The 27,087-nt window shown below is 46.6% G+C and overlaps 1 protein-coding gene across 4 annotated transcripts; it reads right to left on the reverse strand.

Annotated features, from left to right (window-relative positions):
- Positions 1 to 420: 420 nt before the first annotated feature.
- LOC119431309 (uncharacterized) lies at positions 421 to 27,087 on the reverse strand. 4 transcript variants are annotated; one of them, XM_049658136.1, is made up of 11 exons: positions 26,315 to 27,087; positions 15,827 to 16,232; positions 15,667 to 15,748; positions 15,377 to 15,585; positions 12,867 to 13,066; positions 2,593 to 2,786; positions 2,436 to 2,512; positions 1,770 to 1,887; positions 1,496 to 1,689; positions 1,222 to 1,415; positions 421 to 611 (listed from the first exon to the last, which is right to left on the reverse strand). In XM_049658136.1, the coding sequence occupies exons 5-10, from the start codon at positions 12,967 to 12,969 to the stop codon at positions 1,409 to 1,411; spliced, it is 693 nt and encodes a 230-aa protein (XP_049514093.1). In that variant the 5' UTR covers positions 12,970 to 13,066; positions 15,377 to 15,585; positions 15,667 to 15,748; positions 15,827 to 16,232; positions 26,315 to 27,087; the 3' UTR covers positions 421 to 611; positions 1,222 to 1,408. The 4 variants fall into 4 exon arrangements, 1 of the variants encoding a protein (XP_049514093.1); XR_007464159.1 differs by lacking the exons at positions 1,770 to 1,887; positions 2,436 to 2,512; positions 12,867 to 13,066; ... (2 more) ...; positions 15,827 to 16,232; positions 26,315 to 27,087 and adding exons at positions 2,043 to 2,236; positions 5,535 to 5,618; XR_007464160.1 differs by lacking the exons at positions 1,770 to 1,887; positions 2,436 to 2,512; positions 2,593 to 2,786; ... (3 more) ...; positions 15,827 to 16,232; positions 26,315 to 27,087 and adding exons at positions 2,043 to 2,236; positions 2,317 to 2,372.

The following is a 27,087-nucleotide window of genomic DNA, read 5'->3' on the forward strand; positions in this document are numbered from 1 at the left end:
GCTTGCTATACGTAATATTCAATATGCCTGCGTAAAAAAAAAAAAAAAAAAAAAAAAAAAACCAACAGGGAAGAACTGTAGAAGTACATCCGATGGACGGTCGCGGGACGGCGACGACAAGCAGTCCTTCAGAGCATTAACATGCCACCATCACAGTGCAGGACACAGCGAAGGAGGAGGCGTACGACAGAGGAAGCGGGCTGTTTTAGAGTCTGCGGCAGGACGATCGGGCTGAAGATTGTCGCTCTTGAAGTAAGTATCCTCTGGAGCGTAGACCGGAGAATGCAGGAGCGGGCTGGGTGTCCTTGTGGGCCGCGATCGAACAGGAGCTCAGAACATGGAACGACACGGTGCTTATTTGTTAAGCACTGGAAGACATAGCCGTAGTATTATGAGCCTTCTGTGCACGACACTTACCAGTAGTAGTGCAGGGTGAGAAGGCCAGTCGAGTCTGCCCGCAGAACGCCATCGGCGAGAGAATGTAGAAGTGATGACAGTGCCTCCTGGAACGGGTGGTACTCGTGCACGAAGTAACCTATGGAGCGTAGACCGGAGAGTGCAGGAGCGGGCTGGGTGTCCTTGTGGACCGCAATCAAACAGGAGCTCAGAACCTGGAACGACACGGTGCTTATTTGTTAAGCACTGGAAGACATAGCCGTAGTATTATGAGCCTTCTGTGCACGACACTTACCAGTAGTAGTGCAGGGTGAGAAGGCCAGTCGAGTCTGCCCGCAGAACGCCATCGGCGAGAGAATGTAGAAGTGATGACAGTGCCTCCTGGACGGGTGGTACTCGTGCACGAAGTAACCTATGGAGCGTAGACCGGAGAGTGCAGGAGCGGCCTGGGTGTCCTTGTGGACCGCAGTGCTTGGAACGACACGGTGCTTATTTGTTAATCACTGGAAGACATAGCCGTAGTATTATGAGCCTTCTGTGCACGACACTTACCAGTAGTAGTGCAGGGTGAGAAGGCCAGTCGAGTCTGCCCGCAGAACGCCATCGGCGAGAGAATGTAGAAGTGATGACAGTGCCTCCTGGAACGGGTGGTACTCGTGCACGAAGTACCTATGGAGCGTAGACCGGAGAGTGCAGGAGCGGCCTGGGTGTCCTTGTGGACCGCAGTCAAACAGGAGCTCAGAAACTGGAACGACACGGTGCTTATTTGTTAAGCACTGGAAGACATAGCCGTAGTATTATGAGCCTTCTGTGCGCGACACTTACCAGTAGTAGTGCAGGGTGAGAAGGCCAGTCGAGTCTGCCCGCAGAACGCCATCGGCGAGAGAATGTAGAAGTGATGACAGTGCCTCCTGGAACGGGTGGTACTCGTGCACGAAGTAACCTATGGAGCGTAGACCGGAGAGTGCAGGAGCGGCCTGGGTGTCCTTGTGGACCGCAGTCAAACAGGAGCTCAGAACCTGGAACGACACGGTGCTTATTTGTTAAGCACTGGAAGACATAGCCGTAGTATTATGAGCCTTCTGTGCACGACACTTACCAGTAGTAGTGCAGGGTGAGAAGGCCAGTCGAGTCTGCCCGCAGACCGCCATCGGCGAGAGAATGTAGAAGTGATGACAGTGCCTCCTGGAACGGGTGGTACTCGTGCACGAAGTAACCTATGGAGCGTAGACCGGAGAGTGCAGGAGCGGGCTGGGTGTCCTTGTGGACCGCAGTCAAACAGGAGCTCAGAACCTGGAACGACACGGTGCTTATTTGTTAAGCACTGGAAGACATAGCCGTAGTATTATGAGCCTTCTGTGCACGACACTTACCAGTAGTAGTGCAGGGTGAGAAGGCCAGTCGAGTCTGCCCGCAGACCGCCATCGGCGAGAGAATGTAGAAGTGATGACAGTGCCTCCTGGAACGGGTGGTACTCGTGCACGAAGTAACCTATGGAGCGTAGATCGGAGAGTGCAGGAGCGGCCTGGGTGTCCTTGTGACCGCAGTCAAACAGGAGCTCAGAACCTGGAACGACACGGTGCTTATTTGTTAAGCACTGGAAGACATAGCCGTAGTATTATGAGCCTTCTGTGCACGACACTTACCAGTAGTAGTGCAGGGTGAGAAGGCCAGTCGAGTCTGCCCGCAGAACGCCATCGGCGAGAGAATGTAGAAGTGATGACAGTGCCTCCTGGAACGGGTGGTACTCGTGCACGAAGTAACCTATGGAGCGTAGACCGGAGAGTGCAGGAGCGGCCTGGGTGTCCTTGTGGACCGCAGTCAAACAGGAGCTCAGAACCTGGAACGACACGGTGCTTATTTGTTAAGCACTGGAAGACATAGCCGTAGTATTATGAGCCTTCTGTGCACGACACTTACCAGTAGTAGTGCAGGGTGAGAAGGCCAGTCGAGTCTGCCCGCAGAACGCCATCGGCTGAGAGAATGTAGAAGTGATGACAGTGCCTCCTGGAACGGGTGGTACTCGTGCACGAAGTAACCTATGGAGCGTAGACCGGAGAGTGCAGGAGCGGGCCTGGGTGTCCTTGTGAACCGCAGTCAAACAGGAGCTCAGAACCTGGAACGACACGGTGCTTATTTGTTAAGCACTGGAAGACATAGCCGTAGTATTATGAGCCTTCTGTGCACGACACTTACCAGTAGTAGTGCAGGGTGAGAAGGCCAGTCGAGTCTGCCCGCAGAACGCCATCGGTGAGAGAATGTAGAAGTGATGACAGTGCCTCCTGGAACGGGTGGTACTCGTGCACGAAGTAACCTATGGAGCGTAGACCGGAGAGTGCAGGAGCGGGCTGGGTGTCCTTGTGGACCGCAATCAAACAGGAGCTCAGAACCTGGAACGACACGGGGCTTATTTGTTAACCACTGAGCGACGAATTGGATGTAGATTCTGTTACCACGAGCATTAGTCAAATCAAGGGAGTTACAGTTGCCGAGCCGCAAATGGATATATGGAGACGTTCGTCATCGAGGAAACAGCGTCCGACGAATTTCGGAAGTGGAATATGGCATGAAGGTAACAATTTGAAAGATATCCCAGTATAAATAAGTTGACTAACGACGAATCATTGCGATAATACAGCAATAGAAAGCGACCAGTCAGCGTCAGTAAATCGGTCTCCGGATCATGGCAGTTACGTAAAATTGCCTAAATATGTTAATGTTTGACGGCAACAAGTTGACGTGGCAGTCTTTGGAGACAGTTTGAAAGCGCAATTTATCTACAGAATTTACCACAAGTTCCACTACTTTGTCTTTGATGGGAAGGCAGCTGCACTGATTGAATGGTTGCAGTACTCCCATAATTACTGGACAACTGTGTAGCTTTTGAAGGAAGAATACGGCAATGAACATTTAAAGGAAACTGCCATGAATGCGTTGATCGAGTTAAAACCAGTCAAAGATCCTGATGACTTCAAAGGTTTGCGAGGTTTCTGCCAGACGGTGTAAGATCACATCATTGCAGTGGAAGCGCTTGGAGTGAATGCAGATTTGTACGCTCCAATGCTGATGCCAATTTGGAAGCGTAGGACGCCACGAGAACTATTCATGGACTACTAGTTTTGTGAAACTAGTAGAGAGTCCAACCTACTCCGGGCAGAACTGAAGTCTATACGAGGAAGAAACAAAGGAATGTCTAGTGCAGAGTCACAAAACATTAGATTTTTGCAAGAAGGCGCATCGAGTCACCCGATTATTCCGAAGACAGTGAAGAGCTCATAGAAATCGGGTCGATAGATCAAACTTCACGCGCAAGACTTCATAGCTCAGTCCCAAAAGTATGTGGCTACTCGAATCAAAAACCACTTCACTGAAGACTGCCGTAGACCAACAACATATGAAGATATGAAGCAGAAGCTTCGATACGAAAACAAATGCTCCCGGTACGCGAGACCAAAATATAGTGTAAAATCTTGCAAGGCAACCGTCGTCTGCAAGCGTTGCGAAGCAAAATGAAATGTGCAGAACGAAAATCAACGAGAGCGAGTCAAACGACGAAAAAGGAAAATGTGATGTGGCTGATGGCAACTAGCATCTCCTAAACCACAAGACCGTTGAGTTCTACTATACACGGCCACAGCATGGGCAGAATGTTAAAATAGAGGAGAGGATGCAAGAATCTCATGTGGAAGCCAACAAGCATACATGGGCCTGTGTGGCACGAAAACTAGGCTGTAAATTCAACAGCAGACACTCATGCTGGGAGCATTCGGACGAAGAGAAAGCGAGAAGACTGTAGAAGAATATCTATCAAAACAAAATCAAGATGGTGAATTAGTAACTAATCAAGGTCATTGAAATGGACTTAATCTCAAAAGGACGACTTCGTCGACCCAACGAAAAGTTATATACGAACAGGATGGGAATAAAGATTGCAGATGACAACGGCGAGAAGCTCAAGAGACGCTTGGATCAGTTTTCTGGGAACCGATAACAAAACGGGTAAGATGACTATACGAACGTACAATGCAAAGCATTCTCGACTGGATTGTCCATGGCCATGCATGTGGTGTAGAATTATAAGTGCGAAACCCGTCACGGTTGTTCACGCCGCAGAAACTGACGAAATGTACGAAATCAGAAAGTTGCGGAAAATGGAAAATATCGCCATAACTCCCCAGAAAAACAATGCATCAATTGGACCATGTAGTTACATAATTCACAAGGACTGCTCAGAAGGATGGAGAGAGAAACCTCCCATGCAAAGAGTAACAAATTCGGTATTGAGAGGAAAGTACAACTGCAATGCAAGGTATTGCACGCCTGGAATGGCACTGTCGGAAGAATCCGAACACGTTAAATACCATATGCTGCATCAAGCAATTCGAGAAGACCGACTAGCAACAAAGAAAGCGTAATATTTAACGCCTCGTGGTCAACATCAGGAATGTTCTGAATGGAAACCTTCAAGCAGGAGAAAATTTGAATCCAGGTGTAAAAACACTGAATTAACATTTGAGACCACTCAGTTGCAATGATAGCAGACGTGGAAAAGAAAGCTTCAAGCAAGATAAAATTTGAATCCAGGTAGATTAACACTAATGAATTTTCGAAGCAATTGATTTTCAATGACAGCAGACGCAATGCGATTTGCGTTAACGATATGCTTGGATGAGCAGAAAACCAGGCAAAATGTGTGTACATAGATGTAAAAATCATTTTCGGCGAGCTGCAGTGAATCTTAGGAAACGGACATGAAATACTGAAGAAAATGTTAGGCACATGACGATACCGTTCTTACGTGATCAAGCGAGACCAGCATTTAAGGAATAAGCTGGGACACGACCGGCGATATTCTGCTATACCATCAAAATATGGACGAATGACGAGTGAAATGCTCACGAAACGCATAGTACTTCGAGTCAGGGCAAAAATATTTGATCCGCTGAAATTCTTAACGCGATTCACTGTAACAGCTAAAATCGATATTCAATGACCGGGAAAAACCGCTATGTCTTGGGACAACCCTTTTCTAGCAGATTATAGATGATCTATGTAGGAATGAATCGAGGAAGTTAAAAATAAATCAGACTAAAAGACTACAGTGCACATCGACAACAAGAAACAACATAAGCACTAACATTTTCTCGGATGCAAGCCCGGCGGCGTATGCAAGTGCAGAATGCGTAGTACGCAGACAGACAGCACTGATTCTGGCAAAGAACAGTAGCTCTAATAAAGACCATTGTCAGCCTCGCAAATATAGAACTTGCGAGCAACAATGTGTTATGGGGAGTTACATCAAGAACAATCCAAAACAAGAAATTGACAAACTAAAGTTTTGGACCACTGCTACAAGTGTGCTGCATTGGATAAAGAAAGATAATGTGTGAAGCGTCCATTTAACACAGACGGCAAGAAATAAGGGATTACTTCATGGAAAAACAATGGAGATAAGACAGCGGTAATGACAATACAGCAGATCTGACAAGTCACCGTAGAACGGATTTCGTCGTCAGAAATTGTGGAAGGAATCCCAGTTGCTACAAACCAAAGAATAGCCGTGTTACAAAAAGCCGGATAACAATGAAAGGACAGACGATGAATCACGTGTTAGATCTACAACGGTAATGATCGTAAGACGAGGAGCTGAAGTTATCAGATTTGGCAGTTACCTGTATATTTAGAGAGTAACTGCAGAAATGTTTCGTTGCGTAAGCAACATTAGAAGACAACGTCAACGGTCCACTAAAAGCAGACAAAAGAAATACCGCCGAAACCGGTCTCATTTCGCTAGACCAAAATGTGGACATTACAAGAGAATTGAAGGAATTCAACAAGCAAGCGAATGTGCAGACAATACGGGAATGCCAAATGTTTTAAGACCGAAGAGGCCTATTGAGCCTTCAAGGGCGCCTTCCGCAGGGCCCATATGACAAGAGGAGCGGCACCCGATCACACCATATAGAAATCTGACACTATAGTTAAACAGTAATATGAAGAAACTTCACGGCGCAGCGCATGACACACTGACTCGTATACGAAGCAGATTGAGTAATCCGAGGACGAAAATAAGTGAAAGACGTAATATGACAGTGCGTTGTGCGACAGCAGTTACACAACGGTACAATTTCAGACAGTTGCAACAGGAAGTACGTCCTCTTTCTGCCGATAGAGTGACGAAGACCGCACCGTTAGAAACAGCTGACCTACATTTCACCGGTGCTCTGGGCGCAACTACAACAAAAAATGACACTGTCAAACTTAACGTACTAATTTTGACATGTGCTGTCACAAGAACTGTACACTTGCAAACTGAGAGACTTCACCTCAGTTTTGTACAAGCTGTTTGGCGCTTCCTGGATCAAGAAGAAGTGCTCAGCGACAACGAAAGACTTTCAGGAAACTGACAAGGAATTGAATGCGGTCACTACAACATTACATCGCGAAAAAAACTCGAGATTTCGTCACCAATCACCAAGTGGAAATTTCTTCTGGAAAACGCTCCGTGGGGGGAGGGGGGGGGGGGGGGCTTCTATGAAAGGCTCGTTTATAGTTTCAAGTCAACTACGAAAAGCGATTGGCCGATGTTTACTGCATTTTGGATCATTATCTACCTTGACATACGAAATAGATGATAGCATGAACCAATCGCTAATATACGTTTACGATGAACCTGAAGAACCTATAATGCAACTTCTTCGGACCCGACTGGTGGCAACTGGGAGTAGACGTCAGTGAGGAATAGGACGGCAACCTTCGATACAAGTGGAGGCTACGTGAAGACTGAAAAATATGGCCCTCCGAGTACACGAAAGAATTCAGGTGCGAAAATGAAACCAGCTCTGAAATGTCACCAGGAACTGAGGAAAGCTGACATCGTCTTACGCGGAGAGCAACATTTAAGAACCTTTTCGAAAATATGCGCGGCGAAGAAAGCTTTCCCAAGCATAAACCAAACCTCGAGGGCCTGCATATTAAAGGCAGCCGACAGCAAGTTTCTTCGGGAGCCCACGAAGAGTTTCTTTGCGGCCCCAGGAAGGTGCAGCAACAGAGTTGAAGGAAAATAGTGAGAACACGAACAAGAGCCGTCATTGGAACAACTTCTGACGACGCTTAATTCAAAAGCAGACGTTGGGAATCTGAAATGCCGCAGGACTTGCGAACCACACGAGAGCACATCTGTAGTGCGATTAAAGTGTACATAGTTCTTGCCAGAACTAGCACAGGGAGCCGAGCAACACTCGGTCTCCCAGCAGGAAGCCACCGGCGAGAAGATGCAGATTTAACACGGCCGCGGCCATATAGGACGAGTAGAGCTTAAATGCGTCTCTAGCGTAGGTCGGAGACTATCGACTGCGCAGAAGCGCGCCGGATATCCTTGTGAATAGCCGCAATCGAAAGCAGACGGTCGGAACCCGAAAACACGCGGGGCTCATTAAACACTCGAGAACACAGGTACAGTAGGATTCGAGTGTTCAAGGTACTTGCCAGTAGTAGTGCCGGGCGAGGCACAAAGTATCGTTCACCAGCAAGACCACCGGCGAGGGAATGCGAAGCCAACACGATCGGCGACGGTATACGAGTGGCTTTCAAGGTCATCCTCTGCAACGAAGGGAGGAGCGTAAACGCCAAAAAACGAACAGCTGCAATTGCAGCGAAATGGGACCACTTACATGATCTGCTGCAGGCCCGAGATGCGCTGGAGACCCAAGGCGACGTGCGATGCCACGAAAGCTAAAGCTGGCGAGGCGATTCCGGATGTCGTTTGCTTCCACGAATCCACATTTCGCTCGATAGCACTGACGCGCCCGGGCTACCTTGTCACGAAATAGTGGTCGGGTCGCAAGGACATGCAGAACGGGTGTATGTCCCTGGCGCAATCGAAAGAGGACGGCTGTCAGCTGTAGCCTACCGGGTGCCAGCTAAGCCTACCCGCAATTCGCTAAGCCTGAAGCTACACCCGCCGCCACCGCGGGTGTGGACCGTCCTCTTCGATTCCATCAGGGAGAAGACCCGATGTGGCCGCAGCAGTGCCCACCAAACTTCGGGCTTAAAATTAATCACCTAAACTAAACTTACGCAATTTTCGAATACAGCTACACTCAACTGCACAACTTCTCAAAAGCATGCGCCACCCTCGCCAGCTTGGAGAACACCTGGCATCTATCTTACTTGATGAGCATTTAAGCTCGTCGCGAAGAAAGAAGCTCGCTGTGACGAGCGGTTGCTCCGCAGGTCCTGGGTTTGTGGCCACGCTCAGACTTCGATGTCCACAGTTGTCGGCCGATGTGCTCAGGTGGGCAGCCATGGGACGATTGCTGCTCAGTGTGATCTCATCTGAAACGTAGGCAAGAAAATTGTCTACGTTAGTGCTGGAACCAGCGCAGCCAAATTGTCACGTGTATTCCAGCCACATTTGTGGCCGAAATTTCCCATTGCCTTACCACATGAACACATTTATTCAGAAAAAAATTCTAAGCAGCGAGAAAGTCACTTTTGGGGCATCTGCAGTTATAATCAATTTCTTTCACGTCAATGTGGAAGGAATTAATACCCATTCGACAAGAAATTTCCAACAAGCTTGATTGAGTCCCAAATATATGTTCCTGTGTGACCGGCCATTTAAAACGAGTTGCGAAACGCATGTGCAGTGCCCTTGATGAAAATGTCGCAGTTTCGCCCGACAGGCGAAGCATCAATTGCGACAGCAAATTAGTAGAGAGCTATTCGGAGTAGGGATAGCAGTTTTATCGGCTGCATAAACTTGGACACATTCGCTTACTAACTCAATTAACAAGCGTGATGTCAGCGCGCACAAGCAAACATGAATAGATCACACACGATGGCCGCGGACAACCACCGTCAAAACGCTGGCAGCAAGCGCAGCCGCCGCAGCGAGCGAAGGTTCGTGCTGTATATCGCTTCAACGGAAACTGAGCGGCGAATGCACGGCGCATACAAAGGTCAGAGCCGTGTGGAGATTGCTTGCAAGATACGGTGCGCGAGACAACACTGGCAGCCCGTACTGGTGCAAAGTACACCCGTGAACAAAAGTATACGGACCAGGGGTTGCGCGATAAAGCCGAGTTTTTTTACCTGTCGGTGAGCACAACTTGAAATTGAGGACTGCAGTCTAAACTTGGCATTGTGAACTTTTCAGTGTACTAGTCAATTTAAGTTTATTTTTGTTAATTACGAGACATTTCGTTTTTTTATGGTGACCTTGTGGTCCGTATACTTTTGCTCACGGGCATAGGTCGGCAGTGTGGGAGAAAACTTACCAAAGATTTTCCAGGCCTCGCACTGGCACACACTCACACTGGCGCACTGGCACTCGCGCCTTTGAAACGAGTGCGAGTGAGTGCACTCGTGAGAGTGCGCCGACCTATGCTCACGGGTGTTGGCAGAGTAGAAGCCCCCTCCCTCCCGCGCATACTTCCCGTTTTCCTCCTTTCGTGTGGGAGATTGCGTCGCCAGTTCCCCTTGCGTCCGGTTGCAAGATACGCATTTGGTGCCGCAGCACAGCGTCGCCCCCACTACTTCCCATACACGGCCCCACGGCCAAATGATGGCACAAAACGCATGAAGCTAGTAGTCGTCACCATTAACTGAAACCACTCCACCCTTTAACAAAGGATCCTTCAAGCAGCGTCGCTGACAGTTCTTCCAACGTTTGGTCTTACCTGCAATGCAACCACCACAAAACTCACTAAAGTCGCTTACGTGAGCCTTATGCAATGTCTTCCTTTGCAACTTCTGTCAGCTGTAGAAAGCGTAACGAAAGCTGGCCACACGTACGATGCTCACATTTAGAAACTATGCAAAACAGCGTCTGTAACGGTTAGGGCGTGTTGTAGTGACTGGAATTAGATTGGCTACTAACAAAAACAATTACTATTGCCACTGCTGGTATCCTGCACCACAAGAAAGAACAAAAATTTCTGACGTCAAAAAAAAAAAAAAAACAATGTCCCACCTTTTGGAAACACTGTCTGGAATGTCCTGGTGCACCGCCATCGAAAACGAACATCTGGAAACACGAAACGATAGAGGGCTTAATAACCACTCGAGGACAGAGCCGATGTACGAGTCGCCTGTATACACGATACTCACCAGTAGTAGGAGCAAGTCCCGTCTGCCTGCAGGACGCCATCGGTGAGGGAACGCAATGTAACAAACACGGTCTGCCACGGTGCGAGTGGTGCTCAAAGCCATCTCCTGTGGAACGTTGGGAGGATGGCAAGGAGCGGCACACTGATGTCCTTCCTACTCGTAGGCCGCAATCGAAAGCAGACGTTGGGATCCTGAAACAACAATATTCATACTCAGCATTTCCACTAATAGATCTGAACGCGTACTGCACGAAAGATTACTCGGGTTTCTGAAAAAGCATGAATTTCACCACCGCAGCTTGGTTGTCTAGAGGATAAATCAACTGAGCTAGCCCTACTGCAAACAAAGGAGCTTATAATAAATATCAAACAAAGGTTGTGTACAGTGGCAACATTTCTGGACCTAAGAACGCCCTTCCATTCAGTCAGTACTTTCCAGTAAGCCGTCTTACGGAATTGGAGGGTGCGGGCTAAACCCGATTATAAGCGATCTGCAAAATGGCAAGCAATATGCTACACTGGACGATTACGAACCCAGTGTAATCTGAGTGACTACAGGTGCACCACAAGGCTCATTAGGGCAGCTTTTGGTTTTCCTTTATACAGGGTGTCCCAGCTAAAAGTTGCGAATATTTTTTTTTTAAACGACGGAGTGTGTTAGGAGGTTCAAACCAACTCAGTGGTGTCGAGGATCGCGTGTCCTAGTCTGCGGTATTTTTTTCGTTTTGCAACGTCAATTAGCACAAACTAATTGCCTAACTTTTTGAATATTGGCTTCACCAAGAAAGCGCCAATACGAACGTTGTAGACCACATTTAAAAATGGCTGACTGAAGCGTTTTCAATTAAGCACCATTGATGGAGCGTCTTGTAATTGCCTTTAAAGAAAGCCACGAAATACAAAGGGGGTGATAGCACCACCAAAATAGGGCAGCCAGATTTATATCTGGTAACTACGACTATCATTCAAGCATTACCCGAATAAAACGAGACCTTGCATTTGTCATTGGAAGATCGCCGTGTCATTGCTCTTTTGTCTTTCCCAGGTACTACATTCATAGCAAAAATTTCACTGTTTGCAGCTTAATGTTACTGTGCGCACATCTCGGCGCATTCACAATGCACTGAGTTTCATGCGCATTCAGGGTCAAATGCAGGCATTTAACTGATCACCACTTCCCAGAGTTATTGCACATTGGAACGGTCTTCTGGATCACTTTGCATCCATCTCTAATTGTGAAACATTCCGTGATAATATTGTATAAAGATGTTGCACTTTGCTTTTTTGTAATATTTGGCTAAGTATCTTTTCTTGGAAATACTGGGCCTGTGAGGTATTCCGAATAAATAAATAAAATAGGCGCTTTAGGAAAGCTGACACGAAATACCAGCTAGGTGAGGCCGTCCTTTTTTTTTTATACAAGCACAGATGCTGTATTGCATTCTCATAAATACAGCGGTATACAAATAGTTGTGCCCCATATACCTATTTGTAGCTACTGCTTGTATAAAAAAAAGAAAGATGGCCTCACCTAGCTGGTATTTCGTGTGTCAGCTTTCCTAAAGCGCCTATTTTATTTATTTATTCGGAATACCTAACAGGCCCAGTAATTCCAAGATAAACATCAAAAGGCTAGCCAAGTTGCAAAAAAAAGTCAAGCCGTGCGCTTTTAAGTTCGGGAAACGCGGACACTACAAGGGATTTTCATGATCGGTACAAGCGGCACTCGTAAGCAAACTACACGTACGGTCTCGCGACATATTTATACCGAGGTTAAGAGATAAAAAAATTAGAAACAGCTTGATAAAAACTTTCCAATTCAAATTCAGCAAGCACAGTCCCCGATACATTTCAAAAAGCTACTTTATATAGAGAGATCTGTTAAAGGACCAATACTTCTTTTTCGAAGGCTTAGCTATTAAACGTTATGCAATTTTCTTTTTGGATGCCAAGATACTTTTGCTGTGTATTTGAACTTGCCGGTTTTCCTTGTTTAATTGATTATAGAATGTTAAGTTGTTGAAGTATGCGATGCCTTGACACACTACCGCACGATAAAAGCATTCTGTTTGTGTATTTCGCGATATTGCTGGAGTGCTTCAAAATTTCTATTCGATTTACTTTTATTTTAGTGTTAATGGTATGTTACCGTCGTTGCTCGGGTGTACAAAATATTGAGGACAGGGGCCCAGTCAGGTACAGACAAGCATGTTTAGTACCTGGTTTTCCTCGGTTGTTTTTCCCCTTTGTCGTACATCTAGCGAAGATTACACTGAAAAACTGGAAATGAAACCACGAGGCGCATCTTTAACCACTCGAGGACAGCCGTAGTACAAGTCACGGGTACGGAGTACTTACACGTAGTGGTGCAGGGCGATGAGCAGTCTTGTCTGCGAGCAAGACCGCACACGAGTGGCGAGGTAGCGCGGTCAGCCACGGTACAAGTGGTGCTCAGGGCCATCTCCTGTATGGGGACGTTGGGAGGATGGCAAACGTGAAGCAGCACACTGGATATCCTTCCTACTCGTGGGCCGCAACCGAAAGCAGAGGTCAAGATTCTGAAACAAGGCATGGACGGAGTAACGTTAAGTACCGGGCGATTTGGTACACATTGAACAAGTAATTAAACTACAGTTAACTAGACGCATACGCACAACAAATAACACAGGACGATGCTGGTTTTACCATCAACTGACTCAACCAGGATCTTCCTGTGCGCTGCTTTGCTTTGCATGCGTCTTCGCTGGTTTAATTCCTTGTTCAGTAAAGCGTGGGCATCCGCAGCACTACCAGCAATTAGGTTGCAATTAAACCGTTCAACTACAATCTACAGCTAGTGTTCGCGCCGGTTCTGCCTGCACGCGTGGGACAAGCGGAGCGGTTCGATTCGACTTGGGCTGCGCAAGAGCACAACGCCACAAGCTGCTTCCTGCCACACAATTTCGTTGGCTTACCTGGCGCAACTATGAACAGCTACACCTGTGAAACACTGTACAGGTACCCACAAAATAACTCGGAACGCCGGACCAGTGGCCTTTCGCCGGCGGAGCGCGCCGGTGAAGAAGTACTCTTAAAAAAAAGAAAAGGTCATTTTCACTAAGTAAATACTAACAGGTTACTAGTCCCAAAAAGCACTACGTTCTTAGTAAGTGCAGATAGTAAATTATGGTTAGTACTTTTCACGACCTGCTGAAGCTAGAAAAGCATTAACGTAGTACTAACTAAATACTACCTCGATAGTGCAGTTACTAGCGCAACTGAATTATAATTACCAACAATGCAATGTGGCCTACTCGACTTATAAGTGCCGCTTGCATTGTCATATGAAGTCGATGGTATTGAGAGCATAAGAAAATAAATATACATGAAAAAAAAACCGCATCCTTTCGCTATAATTAAGGCATTAATTGATGGTATATACATATACGTAACGTTTACCAAGGACATGAAGGCGCACTGACTCCGGGTAAGAATGTACTACGTATCAGCACCAACAAGCAATGACAAGCAAGGACACAGAACGAGCAAGGTGCTACGCAACACTTAAAGAGAAACTTAACAAGTATTTATAGGCCTAGCTAGAGGGAGCACATGCGGCACCGGAGAGCGCCTATGTATTTGGTTAAATAATAAAAGCTTCGTGCACAAATGTCTAAAGCCTAGTACATATGTGTGCTACGACGTCACATAACTGTTAGTCCAGCATAATGAACACTACGGTTTCCGTTTCGCAAAGACTCACAATCACAGCATAATAGGCCAAGGTCAGAGAAGGTAGTAGTGGCTTAGTAGTTAGTAAAAAACTACTAAGCATTTCTGGCTAGTAAAGGCAGCACTTACTAGCTTTACTAGCCGCTGGCTAGTACAGAACTAGTCAGAAGGTAGTAAAATGCATAGTAATCTAGTAAACGCGTGTATTTACTAGCTACTTACGAAAACCGTGCATGCGCAGACTCCCTAGCAAGCTCGCCTCACTCCCCCAGTGCTTCTAAATAGGTGCACCAAAAGAGCAGCGTTGGCTGCCTTTTAGTGTTGTCTCAGAGGGGCTGTGCGAATGCGGTCTCAAATGCTGTGAGCGCACGTGTGCACGCGATGGTGCATAAGCGCTCGTGCGTGCGCGTTAATGGGCATCGGCACCTTTTAAAGCGAGAGGCTTAACTGGCTCATTATTCGCGGAATGTGGCCATCGTCAACAACACTTGCAGTGGCAAAAATGAGAAAGCGGCTTGCTACACTTCTACCGTTCAATAAAGCATGTAAAAGTGAATTAAGCACCAAGTAGCTAAATTCAAAGTAATTCAAGAGTCCCAAGAATTAAAAGTAATTGGGGTATTTAACAAGACCAATTCACAAGCATCATACGACACATTTATTAAAGCGTGCTAAAGAATTAATAATTATGAATAATTAAAGTAATTAAGGGTTGAGAACAGTAATAGAGACTACTTAACATCAATTCGATACACCATGATAAGACTGGTCACGCCAAATTAGGACAGTTCCAAAGAGCAGTACTTGCTAATAAGAATCATACTCCGTAACGGCAACCTAGCAAGAAAATTAGACCGAATTACGACCAATTAATAGTTTAACCAAGATACGCAAACAATCGTAAATGAAATGACGTAAACGCATTAAAGTTGCGAAGTCAACGCCGTCATGGGACCCCACTGAAGGCTTTTTTTTTTTTAATACGCTATTTAACTCACAGCTGAACACCCTGAACTGAGCAGTTGTAGGCCCTACTGAGCGCGAAAGTGCCTGCAGTATGCCCACCAGCTATCCTCCCACTCTATAGCGGCAGTATTGTAAATAATTATAATAATAGGACATAGGGGTAGTACGAATAGTGTGCAAGTGATATTTACCTGTAATAGCAGGGATCCAAACCAAGTCCCGTCTGCCAGCAGGACGCCACGGGTGGTAGAATGCAATGGAGCCAACGCGGCTAGCCACGGTACGAGTGGTGCTCAGGGCCATCTCCTGTATAGGGACGTTGGGAGGATGGCAAACGTGGAGCAGCACACTGGATATCCTTCCTACTCGTGGGCCCCAATCAAAAGCAAACGTTGGGATCCTGAAACGACAACGAGGCTTATTTTTTAGCAACTCCAGGACATAGCTGTAGAACTACTATTCGTCTGGACGTGGTACTTACGCGTAGTAGTGCAGGGTGACGACCTTGGTCTCGCCTGCCAGCAAGACCACACCGACGAGGGAACACGGTAGGCCGCGGTACTCTGAAAGACAGCGAGGACAGTAAGTACTATACACTGAAAGAAATAATAGCAACCACGGAAACGAAATGGCCCGCTTACTGTCGCTGCTGCCCGGCCGAGCTCCGACGAGGACCGCAGGCGACGTCCGGCGTCGAGGGCTGCATTAAGCAGGATTAGTAGCTAAAAGCTGGCGAGGTAATTCCGAGTGCTCCGCCGAATCCACATTCCGCTCGATAGCACTGACGCGCCCGGGCTACCTTGTCACGAAATAGTGGTCGGGTCGCAGTGCAATTCGGAACGGGTCCATGTCCTTGCCGCAGTCGAAAAGAGGACGCTATCCGCTAGCCTGCCTAGTGTGAGCTAACCTGTGTGTCAGCTAAGCCTGAAGCTACACGGGCCGCCACCCCGAACACGGTGGCCGTCCTCTTCGATTCCGGCACGGGGGAGACCCATGTGGTCGCAGCCATGCCCACGAAACTCTCGGGCTTACAGTTAAGCAACAAAACTAACTTTACTTAATTTTCAAACGTAGCAATACAATGCTAGCGAGCGCTAACTGGTGGAACTTAACAGCTAATCTTCGCTAAGGCGTGCGCCACCCTCGCCAGCTTGGGGACCATCTGGCATCTCACTTGTTGAGCATTTAAGCTCGTCGCGACGAAAGAAGCTCGCTGTGACGAAGTGTTGCTACGCAGGTCCTCGGTTTGTGGCCACGCTCAGACTTGGATGTCCACAGTTGTCGGCCGATGTGCTCAGGTGGGCAGCCATGGGACGATTGCTGCTCAATGTGATCTCATCTGGAACGTAGGCAAGAAAATGCAATTCTAGGTTAATGCTGGAACCAGCGCAGCAAAATTGTCACGTGTATTTCTGCCACCTTGCCGGGTGAAATTTCCCGTTGCTTCACCACATGAACACATTTATTCAGAAAAATAAGCGAGAAAGTCACTTTTGGAGCCATGTGCAGTTATGATAAATTCCTTCCACACTGACGCGACAGAAATTAATACCCATTCGACAAGCACATGTCGAACAAGCTTGATTGAGTCCCACATAAATGCTCCTGTGTGACCTGCCATTTAAAACGATTTGCGAAACCATGTGCAGTGTCCCTTGATAAAATGTTTCTTTCAAACATCAGAAATCAAGGGTTAGTGTCAGACGTTCACACTTTCAAGCATTTTATTATCTTAAGCAACCCGTAAATTCAGTTGCACTTCCCGCTTCACATAAGCATGTTCCAAGCATCATACTTGCCAGAGAAAATGAATAGATACCACTCAATGTTCAGTTTGATTCGTGGGTAGGTTTCTGCTGAACACGCAATAATGGAACAAAACGCATGAAACTAGTAGTCACTCTTAACTGAAGCAACTGCACCTTTTATCAAAGGATCCTTCAAGCAGCGTCTCTGACGCTTCTTCCAACATTTGGTCTCACCTGCACTGCAACCCAAACAAAACTCATTAAAGTCGCTTACGTGAGCCTTATGCAATGTCTGTCTTTGGAACTTCTGTCAGCTGTGGAACGCTTAAACAAAGCTGGCCACAGGTACGATGTTCACATTTAGAAACTATGCAAAACAGCGTCTGTAACGGTTAGGGCATGCCGCATTGACTTGAATTCGATTGGCTACTAACAAAAGCAATCACAATTTCCACTGTTGGTACCCTGCACCACAAATAAATGAACAAAACATTTCTGACGTCAACGAACAATTTCCCACCTTTTGGAAACACTGCCTGGATTGTCCTCGTGCACCGCCATCGAAAACGAACATCTGGAAACACGCAACGACAGAGGGCTTATTAACCACTCGAGGACAGCCGTTGTACAGTCGCCTGTGCGTGATACTCACCAGTAGTAGGAGCAAGTCCCGTCTGCCTGCAGGACGCCATCGGTGAGGGAATGCAATGTAACAAACACGGTCTGCCATGGTGCGAATGGTGCTCAAGGCCATCTCCTGTGGGACGTTGGGAGGATGGCAAGGAGCGGCACACTGGTGTTCTTCCTACTCGTAGGCCGCAATCGAAAGCAGACGTTGGGATCCTGTAACAACAATATTCATACTCGGCATTTCCACTAATATATCTGAACGTGCACTGCACGAAATAATCCTCGGGTTTAAGAAGCATAAATTTCGCCACCGTAACTTGGTTGACAGGATAAATGAACTGAGCAAGCCCTACTGCAAACAAAGGAGCTTATAATAAATATCGAACAAAGGTTGTTTACAGTGGCAACATTTCTGGACCTAAGAAAGCCCTTCCATTCAGTCAGTACTTTTCAGTAAGCTGTCTTACGGAATTGGAGGGTGCGGGCTAAACCCGATTAGAAACTATCTGCAAAATGGTAAGCAATATGCTACACTGGACTATTATGAACCCAGTATAATCTCCGACTACAGGTGTACCACAAGGCTCGTTAGGGCAGCTTTTGGTGTTCCCTTATATATGCGTGATATCACTTGTATCTTACTAACCGAAAAGGGGCTTTTAAATTAAATTATGGGGTTTTACGTGCCAAAACCTTGATCTGACAAGGCACGCCGTAGTTGGGACTCCGGAAATTTGGACCACCTGGAGTTCGTTAACGTGCACCTAAATCTAAGTATACGGGTGTTTTCGCATTTCGCCCCCATCGAAATGCGGCCGCCGTGGCCGGGATTCAATCCCGCCACCTCGTGCTTAGCAGGCCAACACGAAAAGGGGCTTTTGTACGTGGATGACATGAATGTTTTCTTTTCTGGTGATGAATTAACCGAGATAAAAGCAAGTAGGCGGTTAAGAAAGTTGTCAAAGTTGCTAGCTGTGAACGAGCTTCTACTGAATGTCAGTAAAACAAAGTACGAATTTAAGTCTCGAAGCATGGCAGTAATTCCTTAGTGTTTATATCTGTTGATAACAGAGCGCACAAACAGAATCTTTCTGCATTCTGTTTTTCATGAGTTGATTTCAGAATGAGCATGTTAGAAATTTAAAGGAAGCTGCCACGCATAATGAATGCAGCTTTCCAGACGCTTTCTGTGTATTCTATTTAACCAGTCTATCAGGTGAGCTGCCTAAGGATTGGAAAATTGGTAACGTAGTTCCCCTATTTAAATCTGGCTACAGGCACTCGCCCCGTAATTCTCGACGAATTTCACTAACATAGCTTTTCATATCTACTGTCACCTTGAATCAATGAAGTATTTTCTCTAATCAGCATGATTCAGAAAAGGCTACTTATGTGACTCAGCTATTCAAATTCACGACTGACCTTCACTTCAACATGAACACTAACGATCAAACCAATTGCCTTTTCCTCGATTTCGCTAAGGCGTTCGATACTGTACCTCACTGCTGTTTGATTTTCAAGTTGTGTGCCCTTTGTATAGATTCATTAACACTGTCGTGGCTTCGTAACTTCTTGTCCTCGCGTCACCAATTTACAGTGGTCAACAACATTTATACCCGTGCCACACGGGCAAAGTAAAGTGCACTTTGAGCGAGTGCACTTCGCGGCTAGTGTCATTCGCAGGCTGCTACACGGGAACGCTCAGTGACACTCACTGCAGAGTGCACTCGCCGGCGAGTGTGTAGCCTCGTTACCAATGAAGAAAAAATAAGTATTATTGAAAGAAGAGTCAGGAGTAATTTTAATAACATTGTTTTAAATTGCCAATGTTACAAGATAAAATGTGCCACACTGCAAAAAAAAAAAAAAAAAGTACAGCAAGAAACTACTCTCGCTCTCGGGATGTTCACGACCACGCCGGGTAATGACTGCGCAGTTTGGCGGATCGAGTCGTTTTGACTGTGGCTGGTCAAGTTGCCGTCGTTGCCGGCGCTTGTAAAGGTGGATTGTAAATGTTTCTAACAGTAATGAACTGTTTTCATGCACATATTTTCATATTAACAAATATATGCTTTCCCGTCTGACTCCCGATGGCCATGGCCATCAATTTGAAAGAACACTTTTCTTTCCCGTGTAGCAGCGCGCTACTCAGCGCGCTGAAGTGCACTCGCTCAAAGTGCACTTTACTTTGGCCGTGTGGCACGGGTATTAGTCTAACCTTTGCGACGTCACGTCCGGTGTCCCCCAAGGCAATGTGCTGGGTTCATTACATTTTTTAATATACATCAACGACTTGCCCGCTAACCTTTCATCCTCAGTTAGGCTGTTCGCTGACGACTGCGTCATTTACCACAATATTAAATGCTTCTACGGTCATTCTGAACTCCAAAATGACCTTGACCTAAGATACAGATGGTACTTGGCAGATGTCCTTAATGCCTCAAAATGCAAGTTAATTTCGTTTAGTCGAAAGCGCAATAACTCGGGTATTGCATTATTATTCGTTTAATACCGTAATTTCTACTACCCCATCGTACAAATATCTAGGTGTTCAACTTTCATCGGATTTATCCTGGACAACGCATATAGCAGCTGTCTCATCGAAAGCTTCTCAAACTCTCGGCTATCTGCGCAGAAACTTCCACAACGCGCCTTCAGATGTACGAAATTAGCATATCTTACTTATGTTTGCCCAAAACTAATATGCTTCATCCACATGGTCACCATATCAAGATTATCTAATCCGTATGTTGGAAGCTGTTCAAAATAGGGCAACCAGATTCATATCTGGGAACTACGACTATCATTCAAGCATTACCCGAATAAAACAAGACCTTGCATTTCAGTCATTGGAAGATCGTGGAGTCATTGCTCTTTTACGTCTTTCACAGGTACGTTTATAGTAATAAATTTCACTGTTTGCCGCTTCATGCTCCTATGCGCACATCTCGACGCATTCACAATGCACTTAGTTTCATGCGCATTCATGGCCAAACACAGGCATTTAACTCATCACCTAGAGCTATTGCACATTGGAACAGTCTTCCGGATCACATATTGCGTCCATCTCTAATTGTGAAACATTCCGTGATAACGTGAATTCATTATGTGTTAATATTGTATAAATATTTCGCACTTTGCTTTTTGTAATATTTGTTTTAGTATCTTTTTTCTTGTAATTACTGTTGCCCCTTTACTTAAGCCTTTCAATGGGCATGTAAGGTATTTTTAATAAAATAAGCGCTTTAGGAAGGCTGAGACCAAATACCAGCTAGGTGAGGCCGTCTTTTTTTTTTTTTGATACAAGCACAGATGCTGCATTGCATTCTCATATGGGGCACAACTGCTGCTATTACCATCAAAACGCTAGCCAAGTTGCAAAAAAGTCAAGGCGTGCGCTTTGAAGTTTGGGAAACGCGGACTCTACAAGGGATTTTCATGATCGTTACAAATTGCTACTCGTAAGCAAACTACACGTACGGACTCGCGACATATATTTATACTGAGGTTAAGAGATCCCAAAAATTAGAAACAGCTCGATAAAAACTTTCCAGATCAGAAATGTGTTATCGGTTAACTAAGGGCAAATTATGGCGGACAGCATTAGCGTCTAGATTTCTGCTTTCTTGATAGCTATATTGAAACGCAAATTCAGCAAGCACAGTCCCCGATACATTTCAGAAAACTACTTTAGAGAGATCTGTTAAGAGACCATTCATCCGCTTGACACTTTCCCCGAGGGCTTAGCTAATAAAAGTTTGGCAATTTTCTTTTTTTGGATGCCAATATATTTTTTGCTGTGTATTTAAACTTCCGCAAGAATCGGTTAGCCGGTTTTCCTTGCCCAATTGATTAATGTTAAGTTGAAGTAAGCGATGCCTTGGACTCTTTGCCGCATGATAAATGTATTTTCCTTTTATGTATTTCGTGATATTGCTAGAGTGCATCAAAAATATTGATTCCATTTACTTTTTAGTGACAATGGTATGTTACCGTTGTCGCTCGAGGGTACAAAATATTGAGGACAGGGGCCCAGTCAGGTACAGACAAGCATGTTTAGTACCTGGTTTTCCTCGGTTGTTTTCCCCATTTCTCGTATATCTGCTTTCCAAACGAGTAGAAAACGAATATTTGTGACTAGAAGCGATGATTACACTGAACTTGAAATGAAACCACGAGGCGTATTTTTAACCACTCGAGGACAGCCGTAGTACAAGTCATGGGTACGGAGTACTTACACGTAGTGGTGCAGGGCGATGACCAGTCTTGTCTGCCAGTAAGACCGCGCACCGGCGATGCATGGAGCGCGGTCGGCCACGGTACAAGTGGTGCTCAGGGCCATCTCCTGTATGGGGACGTTGGGAGGATGGCAAACGTGGAGCAGCACACTGGATATCCTACTCGTGGGCCGCAACCGAAAGTAGAGGTCAAGATTCTGAAACATTAAGGCATGGACGCAGTAACGTTAAGTACCGGGAGAGTTGGTACATATTGAACAAGGAATTAAACTATAGTTAACTAGACGCATACGCACAACAAATAGCACAGGACGATGCTGGTTTTACTGAATCAACTAATATCTTCCTGTGCGCTGCTTTTAAGCCTGGGGTTACACAATAGCACAGAAGAGCTGCGCACATTCACCGACTACAGGGTAACAAGACGGGCCGTTGGATCTTGGACCGCATCGGGCACAGAGTGTCTCCAACCCATCCGATGGATCCGACCATCCGGTGGATGGTGACCATTTTATTATTGTGTAATAAAATTACCCTTTGATTGATTGATTGATGGTGACCATCGTCGACAACACTTGCGGTAGCAAAAATCAGAAAGCGGCATACACCTCTACCGTGCAGTAAAGCATGTAGAAGTGAATTTAGCACCAAGTAGCTAAATATAGCTAAGAGTAACTCAAGAGTCCCAATCAAAATTGATCAGGGTAATTAAGACCAATACAGACATACACCTTTATTAAAGCGTGCTAAAGGAAATTACTAAGTGACTAAGAATAATTACGATTAATAAAAATTAAGGGTTGCGAACACTAATAGAGACTACTCATCAATTCGAGACTGCATGATGAGTGGTCACGCCAAATTAAGACTAAGTTCTAAAGAGCAGTACATACTAACAAGGATAAATTAGACTCCGTAAAGCAAATAAGAAAAACCGAATTACGACCAATTAATAGTTATTTAATTAACAAACGTAAGCGAACAATCGCACATGAAATGACGTCAACGCATTAAAGCTTTCGCTGTCAAAGTCGTCTTGGCAATCGATATGGGACCTCATTGAAAGTTTTTTTCATACGCATTTAACTCGTGGCTGAACACCCCTTTCATTAACAACGTATGACCGCACTGAACGAAAAATTGAACGTTTGCGCTAACCAACGCAGACACGCTATCAAATGTTAGAGCACTCCGTACTAAAACTGCAGCGAAGCGGCCAGGTGTCGTAAATAAATAGCGCATTATGCGATGTTCATTGTGACTGCGAAGCATTGAAGAGACCTTTATTATAGTGCCACATGCGTAAAATTCTTGTGAATGAAATTGGCGTGTTGGAATACGCCGTCTGATGTCATTTTGAAAACTTATTACTGCACGGAGTCATCGTTGTTAAAGGAGCCGCCGTCTTACAGTCAAAGTTTTGATCTTATTCCCAAGTATTGTAAATGCGGCTTGGAATATAATTACACAAGGACTAAAATACATCGCGCAACGCGATAATCTGGTTGAAAAGTGCGCTCCAGTGCTACTATAGGCGAGCCGTGGCGCTCGCCCACATGAAAGGTAAGCTATGAATTCATAGTTTATTTAGGCGAAATAATTAACCGAGATTTGGAAGACCTTCGGAATTATTAAAAGTAGAGCATTGTGAACTCGCAGGTCACCACTCACTTATAAACGCTCATGGATTCCATGCACTCAACCTATCCAGAAGGCATGACTCACTTAAAATGAATGCAGATTCCGATGAGAATACGCCATAAGGATTACGCGTGCGTTTAGAGATTACGCTGCATAGTGGCGCGCGAGCACGCTGTAGACTATAGGAGTTTAAATTATATTGGGCTGAAAGGGAAACAGTAATGTACTAGAAGATACCGTTGCTACGGGGTTCATTGACAGTTAGCGGGAAGCCAAGTCACGTCGGGTCCTGCCCAGCTGCCGAGCCGTTCCAGCCAAGTGCTAGCGCGAGTTGCAGCACCAAGGCTACAGGTCTCCGCAGCCAAGCGGCAGGAGCAACGCACAAGCTCTCTTCGGCATTACAGAGTAAAGAAAAAAAAAAAAAAAACAGGACACGCTTGGTTAGAGAGCGTCAACTTTTGAACGCATTCACCGTTTATGCAAGGCAAGAATCGTTATATTTGAGCTCAATTCACGACAAAGCTTTCAAAGAGTGGTTACAAAGTCAAAAATACGGACTGCCTATCGGGGAAGACGAAACGAAAAGTAATAAAAATCGTAAAGAAGCTTGCGATGGGACTAAAAAGTATCCGTAAAAAAAACACGAGAAAGTGCCGCTCGCGTTCTACAAACTTTGCAACGGCAATCATCCATACGTCTGGTACAACCAAAATAATGAAATCTCACTGCGAATAAATTACGCACATTCAACGGACATGTCGGAAGGTGTGCGAAGCGAAGGTTTCGTCAAGTGCTTCATTCCGGCGTCTTTCGCCGCAAGGGAAGCACGCGCACGCATGTTCTCTAGCCTACCCGTGCTACACAAAGTGTTATACTACGCCGATATTTTGTAGCGATGCCTTTAATGTCAATGCGTTTTCGCGCTTATCGCGCTTTGTCAGTGGTCAGAGCGACGGTCCGCTTACGATATCAACGTTGATAACGCGAGCGGACCGTCGCTCTGACCACTGACAAAGCGCGATAAGCGCGAAAAGGCATTATGACATTAAAGACATCGCTACAAAATAGCGGCCCTGGCTTGTATTCCTTCATACAGGGTGGTTCTTTTAGCTGCACCATATTTTCAAAAATTGCCTGTGGAAGATAGCGCAACTATAATTCTTGATCTAAACTACTCGATGAGGCGGCCATTACTTCTACGAGAAATCAAACCGCCTAAGTGAATAATTAACACAATTACGCTAATTAACTAGTTAATTACTTTATGGCACATCTTTCAACTCATGAATTATAGCCGCTGAGTTCGCAAGGCGTATCCACTTGGAATGAATTCAGGACTGAACCAGTTTCGAGATTTTTTTTATTATATGGTATTTAGGAGATGTTGACGCCTTTAATTGGCTCCGGCTACTCCTTTTCACATATACTCATGAAAGAAAAAAAATACCCTACACGCTTTAATTAAATGTCGACTCCAAATCACAGCAACACAAATTTCAGTCACAAAGGCGCATTAAAGCAAATACGAAATCCAGTCACATAAGTACACTAATGCCACACTAAAACTGAAAGTCAACTCAGAAGAACGGCACATAAAGTTCAGTCACATAGGTGCACTAAAGTAAACAAAGTCCGGTCACGTAACTGTTAAAATCACGGCACATAAGATTCGATTTAAATGAAGGTACAGGGTCGTCCACTCTTAGTACGAACACGACGCCGCGTGGCCACGCTCCGCGGAGCGCCAGCACACACGGCGCGGCGCTGTTTGTGCCGTCTTGTCTGCAAAAGAACAGCGCGCTCGTGCGCTTTAGCAGACAACACGAAGCCCCACCTCGAAACCCCTGTGCGCCTGCGCCGCTTAGCTTCGATGCGGGTGACCGCGCCGTGTGCGCTGGCGCTCCGCGGAGCGTGGCCACGCGGCGCCGTGTTCGTACTAAGAGTGGACGACCCTGTACATGAACCCAGGTGTTGAACTGACCTCCCCCCACGAATAGTGCGCAAGCGATATTTACCTGTAATAGCAGGGCTCCAAACCAAGTCCCGTCTGCCAGCAGGACGCCACGGGTGGTAGAATGCAATGGAGCCAACGCGGCTAGCCACGGTACGAGTGGTGCTCAGGGCCATCTCCTGTATAGGGACGTTGGGAGGATGGCAAACGTGGAGCAGCACACTGGATATCCTTCCTACTCGTGGGCCCCAATCAAAAGCAAACGTTGGGATCCTGAAACGACAACGAGGCTTATTTTTTAGCAACTCCAGGACATAGCTGTAGAACTACTACTCGTCTGGACGTGGTACTTACCCATAGTAGTGCGGGGCGACGACCCTGGTCTCGCCTGCCAGCAAGACCACACCGAAGAGCGAACGCGGTAGGCCGCGGTACTCTGAAAGACAGCGAGGACACTAAGTACACACTGAGAAAACGAACAGCAACAACGGCAACGAAACGGCCCGCTTACTGTCGCTGCTGCCCGGCCGAGCTCCGATGAAGACCGCAGGCGACGTCCGGCGTCGAGGGCTGCATTAAGCAGGATTAGTAGCTAAAAGCTGGCGGGGTAATTCCGAGTGCTCCCCGAATCCACATTTCGCTCGATAGCACTGACGCGCCCGGGCTACCTTGTCACGAAATAGTGGTCGGGTCGCAGTGCAATTCGGAACGGGTCCATGTCCTTGCCGCAGTCGAAAAGAGGACGCTATCAGCTAGCCTGCCTAGTGTGAGCTAACCTGTGTGTCAGCTAAGCCTGAAGCTACACGGGCCGCCACCCCGAACACGGTGGCCGTCCTCTTCGATTCCGGCACGGGGGAGACCCATGTGGTCGCAGCCATGCCCACGAAACTCTCGGGCTTACAGTTAAGCAACAAAACTAACTTTACTTAATTTTCAAACGTAGCAATACAATGCTAGCGAGCGCTAACTAGTGGAACTCGACAGTTAACTTCGCTAAGGCGTGCGCCACCCTCGCCAGCTTGGGGACCATCTATAGGACTTAGCTCGTGAGCGCTGACGACGCTCGACGTCTGGAAGCTCGCTGTGACGACGCTCGCCGTGAAGGGTTGCTGCGCAGGTCCTCCGTTAACAGCCACGGTCGGAGTTGCTCCTCCACAGTTCATGGTCCAGGCGTCGCCGACGAATGGGAAGGCGCACACACAAAAGGACAAGTACTCGGCAGGCACGACTTGCGACTTTACGCTGCGCCGGCTTAACCGGGATGCCCCACGGGCTGAAATGCCAGCTGGCCGTCGCATACATTCTGGGAGCTCGAAAGGAGTGCGAAGAATTGCCGAGACGGAGGCAACAAAGTCTCTCGAAGCGTGCCTCACATTTTGCAGGCCCGGGGGGATTAAGCCATAGTTTTTCCAAAGTCTGGCCCGAGTTCGTCAAGCGCTGCCACCGTTAGCGCGTAATTAGGACCAGCAGGACCGCGGGGTACGGTACGACGCAGAGGGCAAGCGACACGAGGCCCATCGAAGTCGACAGAAAAATGCAAAATGGCGGCCGAAACATCCGGATGTTCGTTATACGGCCCCGACAACCACGATGCTAAGCACTTTGGCGCATGCGTTGATACGCCCGGCCACTTCTTCTCTTCTCGCATTGGTCTGTTCTCGAACTACGTCACTGGCTCGCTAGCGGCCACGCCA

This window comes from Dermacentor silvarum, chromosome 10, assembly GCF_013339745.2.
Source record: "Dermacentor silvarum isolate Dsil-2018 chromosome 10, BIME_Dsil_1.4, whole genome shotgun sequence".
Taxonomy (NCBI): Eukaryota; Metazoa; Arthropoda; class Arachnida; order Ixodida; family Ixodidae; genus Dermacentor; species Dermacentor silvarum.